Source organism: Hemitrygon akajei, chromosome 7 (assembly GCF_048418815.1).
Source record: "Hemitrygon akajei chromosome 7, sHemAka1.3, whole genome shotgun sequence".
Taxonomy (NCBI): Eukaryota; Metazoa; Chordata; class Chondrichthyes; order Myliobatiformes; family Dasyatidae; genus Hemitrygon; species Hemitrygon akajei.
The window spans coordinates 37,742,273-37,763,198 of NC_133130.1; the positions used below are offsets into that span (position 1 = coordinate 37,742,273).

Genomic DNA, 20,926 nt, shown 5'->3' on the forward strand with positions numbered 1-20,926 from the left:
ATGCAATTTTTATTATGAAGTAAATTTAGTACAACAGTTTATTTTCTTCAAACTTCTTTAGGCAGAAGTTCGTGCCTGGTTCAGAGAGGGCGTAGATGGAATCTTCCTCAAAATGAATTCAGTGAATTTGAAGAAAAAAAATGTAAGAATTATTTTGTAATAATTAAGTTTAATTTGAATTTTTTTTCTGGTTTTAAAACCAAAATGCTTAATTTTTCCTTTATGTAGATTTAGAAATTCTAAAGTGCACTGTAAGTTATGCTGCTAAGAAACTCCTGCCATTTTCTGTCAAAGATTCGAGGCACTTTGTTACATGTAGAACTTGCAAGGAGTTGTGTGCATCATTGTTGCGAGTACTCAATATTAATACTTTAAAAATGTGCACAAGCAGATGGCAGTAGTTGGATAGGCTGAGCTTGTTCGTTGAGCACTGGAGGCTGAGGCAAAAACCTGACAGGTATATAAAATTTTGAGGCACACAGTAGATATTAAGAAACTCTTCCAGTGGCAGAGTTGTCTACAACTTGAAGCTTTAAGTTTAAGATGAAGAGTCAGAAGTTTACAAGGGAACTGAATGAAAATTTTTTTTCATGTTGACAGTTACAGTATGGGGCACACTGCCTGAGAAGATGATGAAGAGAGGTGCTAATAAATGTTAAATACTGTAAAGTGATATAGGGCCCCAGACAGTCCTTCCAGATGAGGCGACACTTCAACTGTGTCTGGTGCTCCCAGTGCAGCCTTCTATAAATTGGTGAGACCTGATGCAGACTGGGAGATCATTTCGCCCATCCATCCATCCCTCCCCCCCCCCCCCCCCCTCCCAATCACTCCTTGCCTGCTCTCCAACTCCCTCTGGTGCTCCCCTCCCCTTTCTTTCTCCCTAGGCTTCCCATCCCATGATCCTCTCCCTTCTCTAACTGTATATCCCTTTTGCCAATCAACTTTCCAGCTTTTAGCTTCATCCCTACCTCTCCTGTCTTCTATCATTTCGGATTTCCCTCTCTCTCTCCCACTTTCAAATCTCTTACCATCTCTTCTTTCAGTTAGTCCTGATGAAGGGTCTGGTCCTGAAACGTTGACTGTACTTCCTATAGATGCTGTTTGGCCTGCTGCATTCCACCAACATTTTGTGTGTGTGTTGCTTGAATTTCCAGCATCTGTAGATTTCCTTGTGTTTGCCTGATCTCCTTTCAACTTCTGTTTCCTGTTTAAAGTGCGTTTATATACAGCAATTGTTTATCAAGGTGGCCTCTTCTCTGCTGAGTCATGTGGCTGTTAGCAGAGTTAGCTAATGAGCCAAGCTGACATACGAGCTCTGGTGAGAGCAGGGGTGGGGGGTTACACATTGCATTTGCTTTCCTCGTTACCGATTCAACCAGCAAATTAACCTTTCGGGAATATTCCCCAAGGATTCCCAAATTCCTTTGCATCTCAGAATTTTGAATTTTCTCCCCTTTTAGAAAATAGTCAATGCTGTTATTCGTTCTACCAAAGAGCATGACCATACCCTTCCCAACATTGTATTCCATCTGCCACGTAGCCCATTCTCCTAATCTAAGTCCTTCTGCAGTTTTTTGCATCCTCAATATTACTTGCCCCTCCACCTAACTTATTATCCACAAACTTGGCCTGAAATCTGTCACTTTCATCATCCAAATCATTGACATATGGTCCCAACACAGATTCCCTGTGGAACATCACTAGTCACTGGCAGGCAATCTGAAAAGGATCCCTTTATTCCCACTCTGCCTCTGCTGGTCAGCCAATGCTCTATCCATACTGGTATCTTTCCTGTAATACCGGTGGGCTGTTGCTTAGCAGCTGGATGTGCAGCAACTTGTCATAGGCGTTCTGAAAATCCAAGTACACAGCATCCACAGGCTCTCCTTTGTCTATCCTGCTTGTTATTTCTTCAAAGAATTCCAGCGGATTTGTCAGGCAAAATTTTCCCTTAAGGAAACCACTTTGACAATGGCCTATTTTGTCATGTGCCTCCTAATACCTTAACAATCTACTCTTAACATCTTCCCAACCACTGAGTTCAGGCTTACTGACCTATAAATCCTTTCTTCTATCTCCCTCTCTTCTTGAAGAGTGGAGTGAAGTTTGCAATTTTCCAGTCCTCTGGAACCATGTCAGAATCAATTGATTCTTGAAAGATCATTACTAATGCCCTCACCATCCCTTCAGCTGCCTCTTTTAGAACCCTGGGGTATAGTCCATCAGATCCTGGTGACTTAACTACCTTCAGACCTTTCAGTTTGCCAACCACTGTCTCCCTAGTAATAGCAAATGATCTTGATACTCAAACTTTCAGTTTATTACAAGTGCACAGTGAAGACCAATACAACTATTTATTCAGTTCTCCTGCCATTTCCTTGTCCCCTTTCCAGTGTCATTTTCCAAAAGTCCAGTGTATCTACTCTTGCCTCTTTTACTCTTTATATATCTGAAAAAACTTTTGGTATCATTTTTGATAATATTGGTGAGCTTGCGTTCATATTTTATCTTTTTACCCCCTTAAATGGTTTTTGAGTTGCCTTCTATTGTTAAAAATTTCTCCAGTCCTCTAACTTCCCACTAATTTTTGCTCTGTTATACGCACTGCCTTTTGCTTTTACGTTGGCTTTGACTTCTCTGGTCAATCACAGCTGTGTCATCCTGCCTTTAGTGTATTTCTTCTTCTTTGAGATGTATTTATCCTGCGCTTTCCAAATTACTCCCAGAGACTCCAGCCATTGCTGCTCTGTCACCATCTCAGTTTCCCTTATGAGCCGAAGGTCATCAAGTTGCAGCTCCTGTTCCTTAACATGTTCTCTGCAGAGCTGGAACTCTGTGCACCTGGTACATATGTAGTTATCAGGGAGGCTGGAGGTCTCCCTGAATTTCCACATCTCACATAAAGAACAAAACACATCCCTGGAGCCATTCTTACTGCCCTAACTATACACTTACAGGTGAAGAATGAGCAAGAAAAGCATTACCATATACTTAGGTCACCAAAGTCTATTGAGCCATAGCCAAAAGTCACCCCACTCTAACACTGCACCCAGTCACGCAATTGATGTTTTTGGTATCTGGTTTATAAAGAATGTTCATGAGTTATGGTGTTTAATGTGGCAATATTGTTTCCTAAGGTAAAAGATTAGCACAAGTTCTCTCACATTTGGCCCTTCTAATGAGGCACCCATAGATAAAGAGAAACAACATCCCTACATAGTTTCTGAGTTACTTGTGATTGAATTGAGTCATAGATTTGATCTTCCTGTTCTGACCAGTCCCAAGAGAGCCTTGTCTGTAGATGATAGGCCAGTCGTAAGTGTTGAGACTTGATCAGAGCAATTTTCTCTAAGGATCCTTGATAAAATCTGCTTAATTTTATTTAATTGTTCCTCTTATTCTACTCAGAAATTATCAAGACTACAGCTACTAATGATAAAGCTATCTCTGTTTACATATTGTGTACACCAGGTATTTTAAAATGTTTATTGTAAGAATAAGATAAGGAAATGATACCTTCGCCATAGCTTTATCACTATTCTAGAATCTAGTCTTAGTGGGGTTTGTTTTTCTATAAGGGGGAAGGTTTGATTGTTTGAATCTTTCACAGTAGTCTTTAAATATGATTTGTAAAAGCAACTCTTAGTGAAGTCAGTTGAAGTATAGAGTTCAAATCACACAAGAACTTACTACATGATGTCCATTCAGTACCACCAAATTTAGGTGGCTTAAAAATAGCCCATCATATCCATCCTTTTAATTTTATTGTGCATAAAGCCATTCTCTAGGGAATTTCTGGGCAATAAGATTGGCACTTAGGGCATGCCTAGAAAGAAGTTCAATTTGTTGTCATGTACCAACGTCCTTTTCCTTTTATAAGATTATTAAGGGATTGGACACACTGGAGGCAGGAAGCATGTTCCTGCTGATGGGTGAGTCCAGAACTAGAGGCCACAGTTTAAGAATAAGGGGTAGGCCATTTAGGACAGATGCGGAAAAACTTTTTCACCCAGAGAGTGGTGGATATGTGGAATGCTCTGCCCCAGAAGGCAGTGGAGGCCAAGTCTCTGGATGCATTCAAGAGAGAGTTAGATAGAGCTCTTATAGATAGCGGGGTCAAGGGATATGGGGAGAGGGCAGGAATGGGATACTGATTGTGTATGATCAGCCATGATCACAGTGAATGGCGGTGCTGGCTAGAAGGGCTGAATGGCCTACTCCTGCACCTACTGTCTATTGTCTATTGTTCCATCTCCTCTATCTGCACCTTCCCAATCTCCTGTGAATGCACATATTTCTCTCACTGAGGGCCTAAGGCAAAATATAATCTTCACTGCCAGGTTTGAGGAGCATGCGACTGGTCATGCTAAAATATGTAATAGAGTGGTACCTTCAAGATCTGTTCTGACTCTCCTTTTGTTTCAATGTAAAGTTGCTCTGGTGTATAAGCCTAAGAAAGGTGAATGGGATAGACCCTGTATTTCAAGATACCACATAGTCATGCAACACAGGAGCTGAATATGATAAGCAATGTAAATTGCCTAAAAATAAAAGTCATGCACATGGCTCCATTATATGATGGTGAACTGAAAAATGCAATTTTATTTTCTACATTTCCTAACATAGCATAATGAGTTACGTCATTCCATGTACTTCGTTCAAAATTTTAATCTATTTTTCAACCCGATGGTCTTCACCCAAACAGTGTGTGCAGTCTAAAAACATATTCCACTGCAGTGTGGCAAATTCACGTCTATGGCTCTTTACAATCAATCGCACATGTGATCCTTCCCTCACTGCTTCCTCCTTAGCAGTCCTGTAAATGATACCAATTCTGTTCAGACCAGAGTCACCGGAATGGCCTCTAGGTTGAACTGTCTTATTAAAAGTGTTAACAGAAATAATCTTTTACTCTTAAAACCTACCTCCCCTGTTGCACCACTCCAAGGTACTCTGTTTAAGCCAGCTCTTCTAAATGTGAGATCCCTTTCAAATAAGGCTTTTATCTTATTTTCTCTGCAGACTTTGATTTTATGTTCTGAACTGAGACCTGTTCTGAACTGTGTCCCCCGACTACGTACCAAGGCCTAGTGGACAAAATAGCAGGCTTGCCACGGTGTTCAAAAAGCATTTTAGCTGCACTCTTATTGACTGTCAATAATTTTTCAAAATTTGAAGTACATATGTTTCAAATTTATGGTACAGATGCTGTCCTCTGCACCTTCATTTATCACCCTGCTAAATCCAATGCCTGTTTTCTCGGAATTCTCAAAATTCTTATCCTCTATTTTATTGAACTGTGACAGGATTTTTATCTCTGGTGACTTCATAATGATCTCTCTATGGCAGCTGAATTCACGAGCTTAAGATAGTCTAGATCTTACCCAACATGTCACTGAGCCCACTCATCAACTTAGCAATGCACTTGATTTTGGTTTAAATATTATTAATGTCTCTGTCTGAATCCAGTAACTGATCAGTTTTGTGTATTTTTGATGCCTTCCTGCCTGGAATCAATACTACGAAATAAATTAGTTTTTTAAAAAAAATTGTTTTTGATGTGGAACACAACTTTAATTCTTTGAGCTGGCTAGCTTATCTGACACATGTGAGTTAGAACTGCTCAGTAAATGAAATGATTGATTATTTCAACAATAACTGGACAAATATAATGAACACAGCGGCCCCATTTAGGGTTAAAAAGAAATTACTTATTAAAACGTAACCATGGTTAAACACAGTTGTATGAAAAATGCTCTATAAATAAAATTGTTATTATCACTTCCTATGCATCACATTTTTTGGGCAAGTCTTCCTAGAATGCCATATCAAATTTTTGGAATGTATTATTCAGGCAGTATGGCCATGGTCCCCCAATTTGAATATAAAATATTCAAAATTCTAATTGCATAGCAGAAATAAAACTTCAATTTCTCAGCTCACCTATTTATTTGAAAGATAAATTGTTGAAAGTAAATAGCATTTATGGTTATTATGCTTAGATCACTTACACTTAAGGTCTTCTCCATTTGGATTTAGTTTATAGAACTTCTGAAAACATTGAAAAATATGGCTGGAAGATACAGTAAATCTTCAAAACAAAGGTATATTTGAGAGTATTTTTTTTATTTTTATAAAGTAGTTGTTTTAAATTGTATACCATATGTGATTGTGCATTGTGTCCAATTAATTGCTACTGAGGTATTTTGACAATTAAATTGATAACATTATTTTGCTGTTATCCCTGTATGATAACTGGTCATTGTTTTATCAATTAATTAAATGTTGCTTATATGGATGCAATATCGCAATGTAATATTTTGGATTTCAAAATTTTCACTGCAAATACAGCTGACAGAAAAATTTCTACCAGAGCAATATATTTTCAAATTTATTTCAGCCACATTTCTGTGCAAAATTTAGGGAACATACTTGCTTTGAATAGCAAGATGAGACAGAATATACTTAAACTTTTTTTATTGCTCTGTGGTCGATGGTCATGTAATTTGCTGTATCCTGCTTACAAGCTTGCACTTCTCACTGATTCTGGGAGTGACCTGTTGCATGTTACCGTTGCTTTAATTAAACCTAAGCGTCATTTAAGTGTATGGGAGATGACGTCATATAACAAACAGGGGAAGGGTTCTTCGATTCAAGTCAGGAGTTTTCTGGAAATTTCAGTAGCTACGCAAGAGCACAGACTGTGAGCTGCCAGCGGGAGAGTAAGTTGTGTGGAGTTAATTAAAGAGTCCACTGCAGCAATGGACGATCCTAATATTTCTCCATGTCCAGAGGATTGTGAAAATTGACGGCACACAGTGCATATTGGATACGTGACTGTCACTTTGTATGATCCATACATGGATTTCTGGAGTATTCTGTGGTGACCACTTTTTTTGTTAACCCAAGAATGGATTCGGGTGTGTTAACATGGCGACCACTCATGTTAAAGAATATTCTGTGACTGTCACCTTGGGATATCCTTATGTGGATTTTATGTTATGTACCCCTAGGGTTCCTATTTTCTGTGGACAACCACTTTAAAATGTCAGGAAAATGAGTCTGGCTTTTGGACACTGTTTGTGCTGCTAATGAGAGAGAGAGAGAGAGAAGGGGGGGGGGGGGTGGCACCCAGAGCAGATGTGAGAGAGACAAAGATTTAAAGTTATGGCTCCATGGATGATTATTTACCTTTGCTCCAAGGACACTTTGCCTGCCTGTGAGCATTCCTGCTGAGACAGCGAAACGATGCCAGGTGATGGACATGTGATGGATGGCTCATATCCTGGCAGGGGAGATAAAAAGTGAGTCTGCCTGGAGATAGGCAGACATGCCACAGAAAGAGCATTGTGCTCCCACAGGAAGGCGGGGGCTTGGAGGATCGATTTGGGGGAATCGATCAGAGGCTCACAGTGTGTGAAGGCAGACCGGTGGGGGCTTGTGTGTGTGTCCATCCTCGCCTGGGTGACAGGCTCACCACTGAAGAACGGTCTGACTGGGAACAGAGGGGTCACAGTCGGTGACCACAACAGCACAACAGAACAAGGAGACAACGGAAGGTTTTCCTGCTGCAACTGCTTCCCCCCACCTCCCCCTCTCCTTTTCTTCTCTTCCCCCCCCCACCATACAACAGCAACTATCTCAACCTAAACTGAACTCTGCACCATCATAAGACTATTCATTTACCTTTAGACTTCGATAGAGCTTGGTTTGATTTATATTTCCACACTTCTGTATATATCATTGCTAACCTGTTTTATGTGTATATTTGCATTTTATTGTACTCTTATTATTTAGTTTACTAATAAACACTTTTAGTTATGGTACCACCAGACTCCAACATATTATTCCATTTCTGCTGGTTTGGTAACCCGGTCACGGAGACTCTACTTTGTTACTCCTGCATGGACTCAAGTTTTTAAGTGACATCTACTGGATGTCTGGAATCTTCTGTGACTATTGCCTTGCTTTCCCTGTGTGGACCAGTGTGAATGTGACAATCTCATATCTCCTGGAATTTCCCGTGATCAACCTCTTTGTCAACTTAATGCGGATTTTAGAACCCTTCCTTACAGACACCTGTACCTGCTCCCATAGTTTCGGGAACCTTCTGGGTTGCCATCCTAAGACGTGGGAAGAACTGTTTCTAAACCTCCACAATTTGTGAGCTAAGATGCAGTAAACTGTTTCTGTTTTCTTTGTTTAGGGAAGTAATCTGATTAATCTGTTCAAATGTCTATTTTTGGGGTGGTTTTGAAAATATATTCATTTAATATTAAAAACTGAGTCTGTGGTCTATTGTTGCTGGTTTGTAACAGAAATCATGAAATTTTGGGGTCTGTTCCCTGATGTTCCAAAGAGGACAACAGTGGCCTCACATGATGTAGATGTTGTTGATGCCAAACCTATAAAACAGCATCTACCGTATATTGCCTGAATGTTGAAAAGTGTAGACTTGCTGATCAAGAAATTGAGTATATGTTAGAAAATGGTATTATTAGGCATTCTTTTTAAGATTGGAGCTCACCTTGTGTCATGGTACAGATGGTAGTATCAGGTTTTGCACTGATTACAGAAAGGTGAATGCTGTAATAAAATCGGATGCTTATCCAATCCCTGGAGTAGACGACTGTAGACGTCGGAAAGGCTAAGTTTCTTACAAAAATCGATCTGTTGAAAGGGTGTTGGTGTGTTCCATTAACAGATAGAGGTAGAGAAATTTCTGCATTTGTAACACCTTCTGGGTTGTATGAATACGATGTTCTGCCATTTGGAATGAAGAATGCTCCGGGAACATTTCAGAGGATGATTAATTCTGTAATTCAAGGATTAGAACACACAGATGTCTATATTGATGACTTGGTCACAGGAAATGACACATGGGAAGCTTATATCTCTGCAGTGGAAAAGCTCTTTGAAAGGCTCTCAAAGGCCACCCTTAAAGTTAACTCTGCTAAGAGTGAATTTGGCCATGCCACTGTGACTTATCTTGGTTATGTTGTAGGTTAGGGCAGGTTGGCTCCTGTTCAGGCAAAGTTTCTGGCTGTCTCTGACTTTCCCATTCCAACTGGTAAGAAGGCTCTTAGAAGATTCCTGGGAATGGTTGGATATTCTCGCAAGTTCTGTGAGAACTTTGCTGATATTGCCCTTCCATTGACTAACATCCTGAAGAAGGGTGAGAAATTGGTTTGGACAGAGCCTTGCCAGAAGGTATTTAATAAATTGAAGGCCATCTTATGTCCCCAACCTGTGCTCAGGTCACCTAACTTTGCAAAGCCATTTTCCATAGCTGTGGATGTCAGTGATAAGGCTGCAGGAGCAGTGTTACTACAAAGAGATGATTATGATGATATTGACCATTCTGTGGCTTACTTTTCAAAGAAATTCAATAAGCATCAAAGAAATTATTCCCCAATAGAGAAGGAATTATTATTACTTATTCTGGCTTTGCAGCATTTTGATGCTTATGTCTGTACAGCTCAGAAATCAGTTGTTTATACAGATCATATCCATTGGTGTTCTTGAGTAAGGCGAAAAGCAAAAATAGAAGGTTGTTGAATTGGAGTTTGACTTTACAAGAGTATGGTCTTATGATAACTCACATTAAAGGCAGAGATAATATAATTGCCGTTTGTCTTTCTCGGTGTTAAGCTTGCAATGTACTTTTGATAGTGGAATGGAATCTGATATTTGTTAATGCTGAAATGTCATGATCAGCTGCTTCTCGTTTCTCAACTTCTAACAGCCTTTGTTTTTTTTCTTTCCTCAGCTTCTAGCAGCTTCTAATTTAAGTTTCTTTATCTTTAGTTTTTTCTCAGCTGTTTACTGGAGCTCAGGGTCATCTGGTCTACTTTTGGGAAACAGACATCTGTTCAAATGTCTATATTTTTGGGGTGGTTTTGAAAATATATTCATTTAATATTAAAAGCTGAGTCTGTGGTCTATTGCTGCTGGTTCATTACAGACCACTTTAAACTAGAAAGGTTATCATTAACGCATACTCTGATACAAGTTCAGGTATAAAGAAATGTTGAAAGGTTTGTAGTCTAATTAATCAAATCAATGAGTTTATTAAACACTTCATACAATCTAATGATTTAAATGCATTTGTGTCAGTGACAGACTTCCTATTTTATCCTCAGCAAGAATAGATGAAAATTTTGGAGGAGGTTTATGTCTTCTGGGAGTAATTATATAGGACAAATACGGATGCAGTAAAGTCATGGAATCAGCTGCTAGTTGAGCAATCCCAGTTTACCATTTTTTCAACATACGCATACAAAGAATGCTCTCTCAGGTGCTTATCTAATTCCCATTTGAAGGCTTTTGTATGCTTTCCACCAATTTTATAAGCCGTGAATTATTTTTTGAGTGTCAGTGCTTTTTCTTACACTTCTTCTTTACCTTTCTTCCAATATTTAAAATGTATCTTATGCCCTTTGAACTACAGCATCTGCTAATTGGGGGCACCTTCTTTCTATTTACCCTATCTAAACCAGTCGTAGATCTTGCATACATCTTTATGATATCCTCTGTAATTCCTGCTTCTTCATTAGTTCCACCCTTATGGCTGAAAGCTTCATCTCTGGGCTTGTGTAAGCCTTTTCTGTATCCTTTCTAGGATTTATTTATCCTTCCTGATGTGTGATGATTGGAATTGGCTGCCATATGCCAATTGTGGCCAGACCAGTGTATTTACAGTTTAAACACAACATACTTTTTTTTGTATTCAGTGCCTCTGTTTATGAATCCCAGGATCCCTTATTCTTTACATACCACTCTCAACATAACCTTTACTTTCAAAGATTCGTGCATGTGTACTTCCAAATCAGTTTGTTCACGTGCCTCTATTAGAACTATGCTGTTTAGTCAGTATTGTCTCCTTTTGTTCCTTGTATCAAAATGTATAATTTTACACGTTTTACTAAAGGTCTCCTTCATTCATTGTCTGTGTTTTGTGTTACCCATCCACTGCCACCAACCTCATAGTTCCCACACCCTGCACTTCCCGTTTCTACCTCCTACCCAAGATCCACAAACCTGCATGTCCAGGTAGACCTATTGTCTCAGCTTGCTCCTACCCCACTGAACTCATTTCTGCATACCTTGACACTGTCTTATCCCCCACTTGTTCAATCTCTTCCCACCTATGTTCGTGACACTTCTCATGCTTTGAATTTTTTCAATAATTTTAAGTTCCCTGGCCCCCACGGTCTTATTTTCACCATGGACGTCCAGTCCCTATATACCTCCATCCCCCACTGAGATGGTCTCGAAGCTCTTCGGTTTTTTTTTGGATTCCAGACCTAACCAATTCCCCTCTACCATCATTCTCCTCCGTCTAGCGGAATTAGTTCTTACTCTCAATAATTTCTCATTTGGCTCCTCCCACTTCCTCCAAACTAAGGGTGTAGCCATGGGCACCCGTATGGGTCCCAGTTATGCCTGCCTTTTTGTTGGCTTTGTGGAACAGTCCATGTTCCAAGGCTATACCGGTATCCATCCCCCTCTTTTCCTTCACTACATCGACGACTGCATTGGCGCTGCCTCTTGCACGCATGCTGAGCTCGTCGACTTCATTAACTTTGCCTCCAACTTTCACCTTGCCCTCTAATTTACCTGGTCCATTTCCGACACCTCCCTCCCCTTTCTTGATCATTCTGTCTCCATCTCTGGAGACGGCCTATCTACTGATATCTACTATAAGCCTACAGACTCACAGCTACCTGGACTATTCCTCTTCCCACCCTGTCTCTTGCAAAAAGGCTATCCCCTTCTCACAATTCCTCCGTCTCCGCTGCATCTGCTCTCAGGATGAGGCTTTTCATTCCAGGACAAAGGAAATGTCTTCCTTTATTACACAAAGGGGCTTCCCTTCGTCCACCATCAACTCTGCTCTCAAACGCATCTCTCCCATTTCCCGCACATCTGCCCTCACCCCATCCACCCGCCACCCCACTCGGGATAGGGTTCCCCTTGTCCTTACCTACCACCCCACCAGCCTCCAGGTCCAACATATAATTCTCTGTAACTTCCGCCAGCTCCAACGGGATCCCACTACCAAACACATTTTTCCCTCCCCCCCCCTTCTGCTTTTCACAGGGATCGCTCCCTACGCAACTCCCTTGTCCACTCGTCTCCCCCCCCCCCCCATCCATTCCCACCGATCTCCCTCCTGGCACTTATCCTTGTAAACAGAACAAGTGCTACACCTGCCCTTACACTTCCTCCCTCACCACCATTCAGGGCCCCAGACAGTCCTTCCAGGTGAGGCGACACTTCACCTGTGAGTCGGCTGGTGTGGTATACTGCGTCCGGTGCTTCTGGTGTGGCCTTTTATATATTGGTGAGACCCGACGCAGACTGGGAGACCGTTTCGCTGAACACCTACGCTCGGTCTGCCAGAGAAAGCAGGATCTCCCAGTGGCCACAGATTTTAATTCCACATCCCATTCCCATTCTGATGTGTCTATCAATGGCCTCCTCTATTGTCAAAATGAATCCAAACTCAGGTTGGAGGAACAACACCTTATATACCAGCTGGGTAGCCTCCAACCTGTTGGCATGAACATTGACTTCTCTAACTTCCGTTAATGCCCCTCCTCCCCTTCTTACCCCATCCCTGACATATTTAGTTGTTTGCCTGTTCTCCATCTCCCTCTGGTGCTCCCCCCCCCCCCCTTTATCCCGAGGCCTCCCGTCCCATGATCCTTTCCCTTCTCCAGCTCTGTATCACTTTCGCCAATCACCTTTCCAGCTCTTAGCTTCATCCCACCCCCTCCGGTCTTCTCCTATCATTTCGCATTTCCCCCTCCCCCCACTGCTTTCAAATCTCTTACTATCTTTCCTTTCGGTTAGTCCTGACGAAGGGTCTCAGCCCGAAACGTCGACAGCGCTTCTCCCTATAGATGCTGCCTGGCCTGCTGTGTTCTACCAGCATTTTGTGTGTGTTGTTGTTTGAATTTCCAGCAACTGCAGATTTCCTCATGTTTGGTCTGTGTTTTGTAGTCTATTATGATCATCATGGTTTATCACACTTCAAAGCATGAGTCATCCACAGTTTTATAAATTATATACTGCACACCCATTTTCTTTATGTTGATCAGAAAATAAATAATGGTCCCAGCTCTTATCCCAATGGAAAATCAGTCTTAAACCCTGCAGTTTGAAGGAAACAACCATTTGCCACTACTCTGTTTTCTGTCTTTGAACCAATTTCCCATCCCTGGTGAAAAGCAAACAAAATGCAGATGCTGCAAGTTGGAAACAGCAATAAACATTGCAGGAGATGTTTAGCAGGTCAAGCAGTATCTTTGAAAAGAGCTGAAGGAACCTTTGACGTGAAATACTAATTTTGTTTCTTTTTACAAATGTTGCATGGCCTGCTGAATATTCAAGTATCATCTTTTTCTGGTGACCTTTCAGTTCCAAGGGCCTCAGATTTGCTAATTATCTTTTTGCATGGAACTTCTCCAATTGCTTGAAATCCATCCAGATGATGCTGATACCATTTTTTATAATGAATCCAATGCAACTTTTGGGCTGCCCTAACCTTTACAGCTGAGGAAAGTAAGAAGGATTGAGAGTATTGTGAAATAAAAATTGGAAATTAATGATATAGATTAACACGACACTGTTTTCTTTCAGAGTATTCATTATTGCTACTAGTATGGACAATCCAGACTACTTAATTTCAGTTCTAATGGAAGTTCCCGGAGTAATGATTTTCGTTTATTATCTGAATGATTTGTTAACAAGTTCTAAAATAGTTGAAAAAACCAGGACATTGAATACTTACTCTCTTGAGCAGAATTTTGCATGGTCCGGTTTCACTGTAAGTATTCAAAAATGATACCTTTTTATAGTAAAGATAAATATTGTATGTTTCATTTATTAAAATGTATATTAAAATAGGTACCTGCTTAATCATGTTATGGATCTGTATAGACCCTATGATAAAAGGTTAAACTTAAGATGTAAAATGGTTTTGCAGAAATTAGTTTTTTAAATATTTCAGGTATTTAATGAATGTAGTAAAATCTGAAGTATAATGATAATATCAAATCATATCACGGCAAATATTTTGATAGCCTGGTATTATTTTCACAGTACAGCATGAGCACCTAAATTCATTACATTGTGGTATACTACCTAATACTGGCAAAAAGATGAACACAGTCTCACGGCCCTAAACCCACATGCTAAGGACATTTAATAGACTTTGATAGGCACATAGATGAAAGAGAAATGGAGGGTCTTTGGCTATATAGAAGGAAGGGTTAGATTGATCATAGAATAGTTTAAAAGACAGGCAAAGCATCATGGTGCAATAGGTCCATACTGTGCCATACTGTTCAATGTTCTATCTAGTCCAACTCCCAACCTCAGTCTGTTTCTGCTTACCCCACAATTATGTACCATCTTTTCCAGAAAACTAGAAAAGTCTTTTAAACAGATTTGCTTCCTCTTTTAGCAAATGTTTGATACGACTGCAGTAAACCAGTAGATATAATGAGAAAAAGACAGTGGCACTGATGTACTCATCCCCTTCTCCTCACAATGTTGGTAAAATCCTGGAAGTTTCAATCAAAGAACAGGTACCTAAATCATACATTCACTATAAAATAAAGTCCTGAACGTTAACTCATTGGAAATGGATTTTTTTTTTAGTGTTTTCCAAACAAAGCCAAAGTTCTTTTCACCATTGCACTCTTGGAGTAAATATCTACAGTGGAACCCAGTGAAATGTTTACATTTAGTAGAAACATACATTTTAGATGCAAGTAATATTTTTTTTATAAATCTTTCTTGTAGTTTGGTGAAGGACATATTGCATCTATGATCCCTGAAAAACAACAAGGAATTTATATCAAATTGTTTGCAGTACTTTTATTAACAATGCCTGGGACTCCAGTATTTTATTATGGAGATGAGATTGCTCTCAAAGACTATAAGGTAATCAAAATCTACTGTTATTAAGTTGTCATATGCTTAAAGAATTATTATAAGTTCATCATTGGTTAAAGTATGGTTTTAATCTTGCACTATATGTAACAGGAATCAGAATATCCTCTAATGCGATGGGACAAATCTAAATATGCAGGATTTACAAATAGCACTCCTTGGATTTTACCAGGTTTGAGTGTATACACACTAACTGTTAATGTAAGTATAAATATTTTGCATTTCATTTAATTAATATGACATTGTAATAAATTATGACAGAATAGTTAAAGTACGGTAGATAGTGAGAAGCCTTTTTACTTAGCCTAAGTATTCATAAACAGTGACAGTTTTAAGGCAAGAAGTACACATGAATATAAGAAAATAAAGTTGGAGTAGGCTATCTGGCCCCTCAAACTTTTGCCACTATTGAATATGATTTACTCCAGATCTGAACTCCTCTGTGGCAGATAGCCATAGCCCTCAGTCCCCAATATTATCAAAATTTATCTCTCACTACTTTAAAATCTTCTGGTGAATTCCAGAGATTCACTACGTCTTCAAGAATAAATATTTATGTGCCTGGGTTTGAAATAATTTGCACTTTATCAGGCTGATAAAATTAGAGCCCATGGTATTATAGGAAAGATACTAGCAAGATTGCCTGACAGGCAGGAAGCAAACTGTGGGAATATAGGGCATTTTTTCTGGTTGATTGCTGGTGATGTGGTGTTCTAGACAGTTCAGGGTTGATGATATATTTTGTAGCTTCAAACGTTAAACTAATTCAGAAGAAGACACAGGAGTCTAAATATGAGCCTAACTTTACTTTAAGTAAGTCATGCACATTACACGTGGTACCGTGATGATGTATACAATTTGTGTGTTTATGCATATAACCCATTATGGATTATTTAAATGAACAGAAATGCTTGTTGTAAAATGCCACACACACACACACACACACACACACACACTCACTCACTCACTCACTCACTCACTCACTCACTCACTCACTCACTCATCACCCCCCTCCCCCCTGTTCAACAGGGTGAATTTAGAAGATTTTTATGCATGAATCCAGAGGGGGTCAGCATTTAGAAAATGAGAAGTTCTGTTTCAATTCTACCAGCTATTGGATATAGGCCATAAGATACAAGAGCAAAATTAGTCCATCTGGCTAATCTAGTTTGCTTCACCATTTCTCTCTCTTGTCTTCTCCCCATAGTACTTTATGCCCTGACTAATGAAGAATCTTAAATATTCCCAATGACTTGGCCTCCACATTTGCCTGTGGTAACAAATGCCATAGATTCACCACTTTCTGGTTAAAGAAATTCCTATCTATTCTAAATGGATGTCTGTCTATTCTGAAGCTGTGTTCTTGGGTCTTAATATCCTCTTAAATCAACTCTATTGAGGTATTTCAACATTCAATAGGCTTCAATGAGGATACCGCCTCATTCTTCTGAATTCCAGTGAGTACAGGCCCAGAGGCATCAAAGGCTTCTCAATGTGATAAGCCTTTCAAACCTGGAATCAGTTTTGTGAACCTCCTTTGAACCCTTTCCAATGTCAGCACATCCTTTCTTAAATAACAAGCCCAGAACTGCTCAGAATACTCCCAAGTGAGGCCTCACCAGCGCCTTATAAGTGTCAACATTATATCGTTGCTTTTATATTTTAGTCCTCTCAAGATGATTGCTAACATTGCATTTGCCTTCCTCACCACTGACTTAACTTGCAAATTAACCTTTGGGAAATCCTGCACGACGACTCCAATGTTCTTTTGCACATCAGATTTTTAAATTTTTGCTCCATTTAGAAAATTGGCTATGCTTTTATTTCTTCTGCTAAGGTATATGCTCATACACTTCCCAACAGTGTGTTCCATCTGCTATTTCTCTACTTATTCTCCTAAGCTGACCAAGTCCTTCTGTAGCCTCTCTGCCTCCTCAAAACTATCTGCTCTTCCACCTATCTTTGTAATGTCTGCAAACTTGGCCACAAAGGCATCAGTTTTGACTTCTGAATCAGTGACATATAACAAAAAGAAGTGGTCTCAACACAGCCTATGTGGAACACCACTTGTCACTGACAGCCAATTAGAAAAGGCTTCCTTTATTCCCACTCTTTGCCTCCTGCTAATCAGCCACTACTTTATCCACGCTAGAATCTTTCCTGTAATACCATGTAGCTTGTTCAGCAATCTCGTGTGACACCCTGAAAATCCAAGTACACAACATCAACCGATTCTTCTGCATCTATCCTGTTTGTTACTTTTTCAAAGAATTTCAACAGATTTGTCAGGCAAGATTTTCCCTTGAGGAAACCATGCTGACTATGGCTTATTTTATCATATGCCTTTAAGTACCTCAAAACCACATCCGTAACAATTGACTCCAACATCTTCCCAATCACTGAGGTCAGACTAACTGGGCTATAATTTCTTCTGCTTCTCTCCCTTCTTGAACTGTGGAGTGACTCTTGCAATTTTCCAGTCCTCCAGTATCATGCCAGAATCCATTGATTCTTGAAAGATCATTACTAATCCCTCCACTATTTCTTTAGCCACATCTTTCAGAACCATCTTGTCCAGCTGACTTACTGGAACATACTTTATAAGATCCTAAGTGGGCATGATAAGGTTGGGACATTTCCATTTGTGGAAGAGTTTTGAATGAAGGCATTGAGTTTCAGGATAAGGTGGGTTGGAGAGAACATTGGGGTGAGAGGTGGAGTGGTCATTTAAAATTGAAGTGCATAGGTATTTCTTCCCATGTAATGTGGCAAATCTGTAGAATTTACTACCTTGAAGAGTTTGGTGGCTAGATCAGTGGAATATGTAAAATGAAGATGGGTGAATTTTGTAAGGTAAGGGTGATGAGGAAACCAGATTTGATTTGGGAGCTTAAGGTGAAGGAACCCTTAAGAGCCTGATCATAATATGACCAGCATTTGCAGATTTTCTCTTGTTTATAATATAGAATTCACCCTGTGGTTTAAAAGGGGGATGTGAAAATCAGATCTATCAGTATTACAGTGGAATGAAGGAGATTGCAGAGGCATGAAAGAGAAATGGGCCAAAGTAAATTGGATAGGGACACTCAGGGATGATGGCAGTAAAGCAATGACTGGAGTTTCTGGGGACAACTCGGAAGGTGCTGGATCGATATGTCCCAAAGATGAAGTATTCTTAAGGGAGGATGAGGCAACTCTGGGTGACAACAGAAGTCAAAGACAGCATAAAAGCAAAAGGGAGGGCATTTAGCAAAAATTAGTGGGACATTAGTTGATTGGGAAGCTTTTCAAAGCCAACAGAAGGCAATTGAAAAAACCATAAGGAAAGAAAAGATGAAATATGAAGGTAAGCTAGCCAATACTATCAAAGAGGATGCCAAAAGTTCTTTTTTTCCAGATATACTATATAAATAGTAAAACAGGTGAGAGTGGTTATCAGACCACTGTAAAATGACACTGGACACATGGTAATGAGCAACAAAGAAAGGCGGGTGAACTGAATTAGTATTTGGCGCAGTCCTCACTGTGGAAGACACTAGCAATATACCAGAAATTTGAGTGTCGGGCCAGAAGTGAGTGTAGATGCTATTACTAAGAAGGTGTTAGGAAAACTGAAAAGTCTGAAGGCAGATTCATTCCCTAGACCTCATGGTTTTGAAAGAAGTAGCTGAAGAGATTGGGTTGGCATTACTAATGATCTTTCAAGAATCACTAGATTCTGGAATGGTTCCAGAGGCTGGAAAATTGCAAAAGGCACTCAATTCTTCCAGATGGGAGGGAGGCAGAAGAAATTACATTATAGGCCAATTAGTTTGACTTAAGTGGTTGGAGAGATGTTGGAGTCCATTATTAAGAATGAGGTTTTGGGGTATTTGGAAATGCCCAATATAAGGGGAAATCTGCTGGAATTATTTGAATAAATAACAGGCAGGATAGGCAAAGGATGTTTTATAGTGTCGCAGGAAAGACGCTAGCATGAATAAGAGATTCATTGACTGGCAGGAGGTAAAGAGTTGGAATAAAATGTTGCCCTCAATGTAATCTAAAAAGTTACTCTTTTGTCCAGGTATTCCTGAGCATGCTTAGACAGTGTGGATACTGCATGGCAGGGCAGGTTTCGAAAGACTATAAAAGCATCACGCACACACCATTCTATGCACTGTGTTTATACGTATATGAGCTTGCGATCACATTGGTGCGCTGGTGACTTGCGGTGTCTCGCAGGTGGTCAGTATTGCAACAGCTTTTCTCGTATGTCAATGATTTGAATCAGAATCGGGTTTATTATCACCGGCATGTTACATGAAATTTGTTAACTTAGCAGCAGCAGTTCAATGCAATACACAATATAGAAAAGGAATAAATAAAATAAAAATACCAATCATAAATTAAGTAAATTAGTGTTCGTATATTAAATAGATTTTAAAACATGCAAAGAACAGAAATAATGTATATTAAAAAATTTAGGTAGTGTTAGCGGGTTCAAGTGAAGAAGCTGTTCCTGAATTGCTGAGTGTGTGCCTTCAGGCTTCTGTACCTCCTACCTGATGGTGACGGAAAAGGGTGCTGGAGGTCCTTAATAATGGGATGCTGCCTTTCTGAGACACTGCTCCCTGAAGATGTCCTGGCTACTTTATCGACAATTACCCAAGATGGAGCTGACTAAATCTGCAACACTCTGCAGCTTCTTTTGGTCCTGTGGAGTAGCAATCCCCCCCCCCCCACCCCCCACCCCCCACAATACCAGAAAGTGATGCAGTCTGTCAGAATGCTGTCCACGGTACATCTATATAAGTTTTTGAGTGTATTTGTTGACATCCCAAATCTCTTCAGACTCCTAAGGAAGTATAATAGCTGCTGTCTTGCCTTCCTTATAACTGCTTCAGTAAGTTGGGACCAGTTTAAGACTTATGTTTAAAAATTATTACAAGGTACATTATGAGAAACATTTGCCAAATAATTAAGAGCGGAGCAGGATCATTCCAAGCTTCTCTACAGATATTATAGGCTGAATTGCATCTATCTGGGATATATAATTATGACTTTGTTTTGGACCTAACAATTTTTTCTTTGTTTTAACAGCAACAGTCTGAAGATCCATTATCAACTTTGTCATTTTACAGAGCACTTGGAAAAATAAGAACTGAAGAACAATCCTTGCAGTATGGTGACTTCAACATAATGATAAATACAACAAATATCCTTGCATATATAAGGCAATGGCAGGAGACAGGAATTTTAGTTATTTTGAATTTTGGTCATGCAGTTACTTATGATTTTACTGTATTAAATTTACCTTCAACTGCTCTTTTGCTTGCAAAGTCTACAGATTTAACCCAATGTAAATTAATACATTTGCACACTATGGCAATTGAAGAAAACATGGGATATGTACTAAAATATTATAAGGGAGAATAGTTCTTGATCTACGATGTTTTAAGTGAATAGAATATTAACTGAGAATTATATGAACAGTATGATTTTGAAAAAGCACTGATTGCTTCTCATATCCTAATTGAAAATGATGGAAGAATTAGGAATATTTACTTTGTGATTTGAAATTTGAATAAAAGCATTTATATAGTTAACTATCTCTGTAAACTGCGTTCTTTTTCAGTGTCAACCTCAAACTGAATGCAACTTGAGAGGAAGTACATTTCTTCCTTTAGCAATGAGAAGTGTGCAGTATCAATTGATCTGTTCATGCATATAAACTTTGCCAGATTCATTGATTTTAAAAGCTATTCTAAATTCTTCAGTCAAACAGATCATACAGTCGGCCCTCCTTATCCGCGGGAGATTGGTTCCGGGATAAGGATATCCCCGCGGATACCAAAAAACGCGGATTCTCAAGTCCCTTAATTAACCTGTCTCAGTGCAGTGGACTTTAACACCTGGCGCAACTCTGAATCAGCAGTGTTGCTGTTCACAAAAATAATCACGATCACGATTGAGAATA

At 39.6% G+C, this 20,926-nt stretch overlaps 1 protein-coding gene across 2 annotated transcripts in view; it reads left to right on the plus strand.

The window, feature by feature from the left end:
- The window catches only part of LOC140729981 (4F2 cell-surface antigen heavy chain-like), a 30,200-nt gene extending 9,645 nt beyond the window's left edge, over positions 1–20,555 (plus strand). For both annotated transcript variants that reach the window (XM_073050151.1, XM_073050152.1), the window contains 6 exons: positions 62–142; positions 6,043–6,107; positions 13,651–13,837; positions 14,818–14,958; positions 15,061–15,168; positions 20,050–20,555. In XM_073050151.1, coding sequence (XP_072906252.1) covers positions 62–142; positions 6,043–6,107; positions 13,651–13,837; positions 14,818–14,958; positions 15,061–15,168; positions 20,050–20,385 — 918 coding nt within the window. In that variant the 3' untranslated portion in view covers positions 20,386–20,555. The remainder of the gene's footprint in view (positions 1–61; positions 143–6,042; positions 6,108–13,650; positions 13,838–14,817; positions 14,959–15,060; positions 15,169–20,049) is intronic.
- The last annotated feature ends 371 nt before the right edge of the window (positions 20,556–20,926 follow it).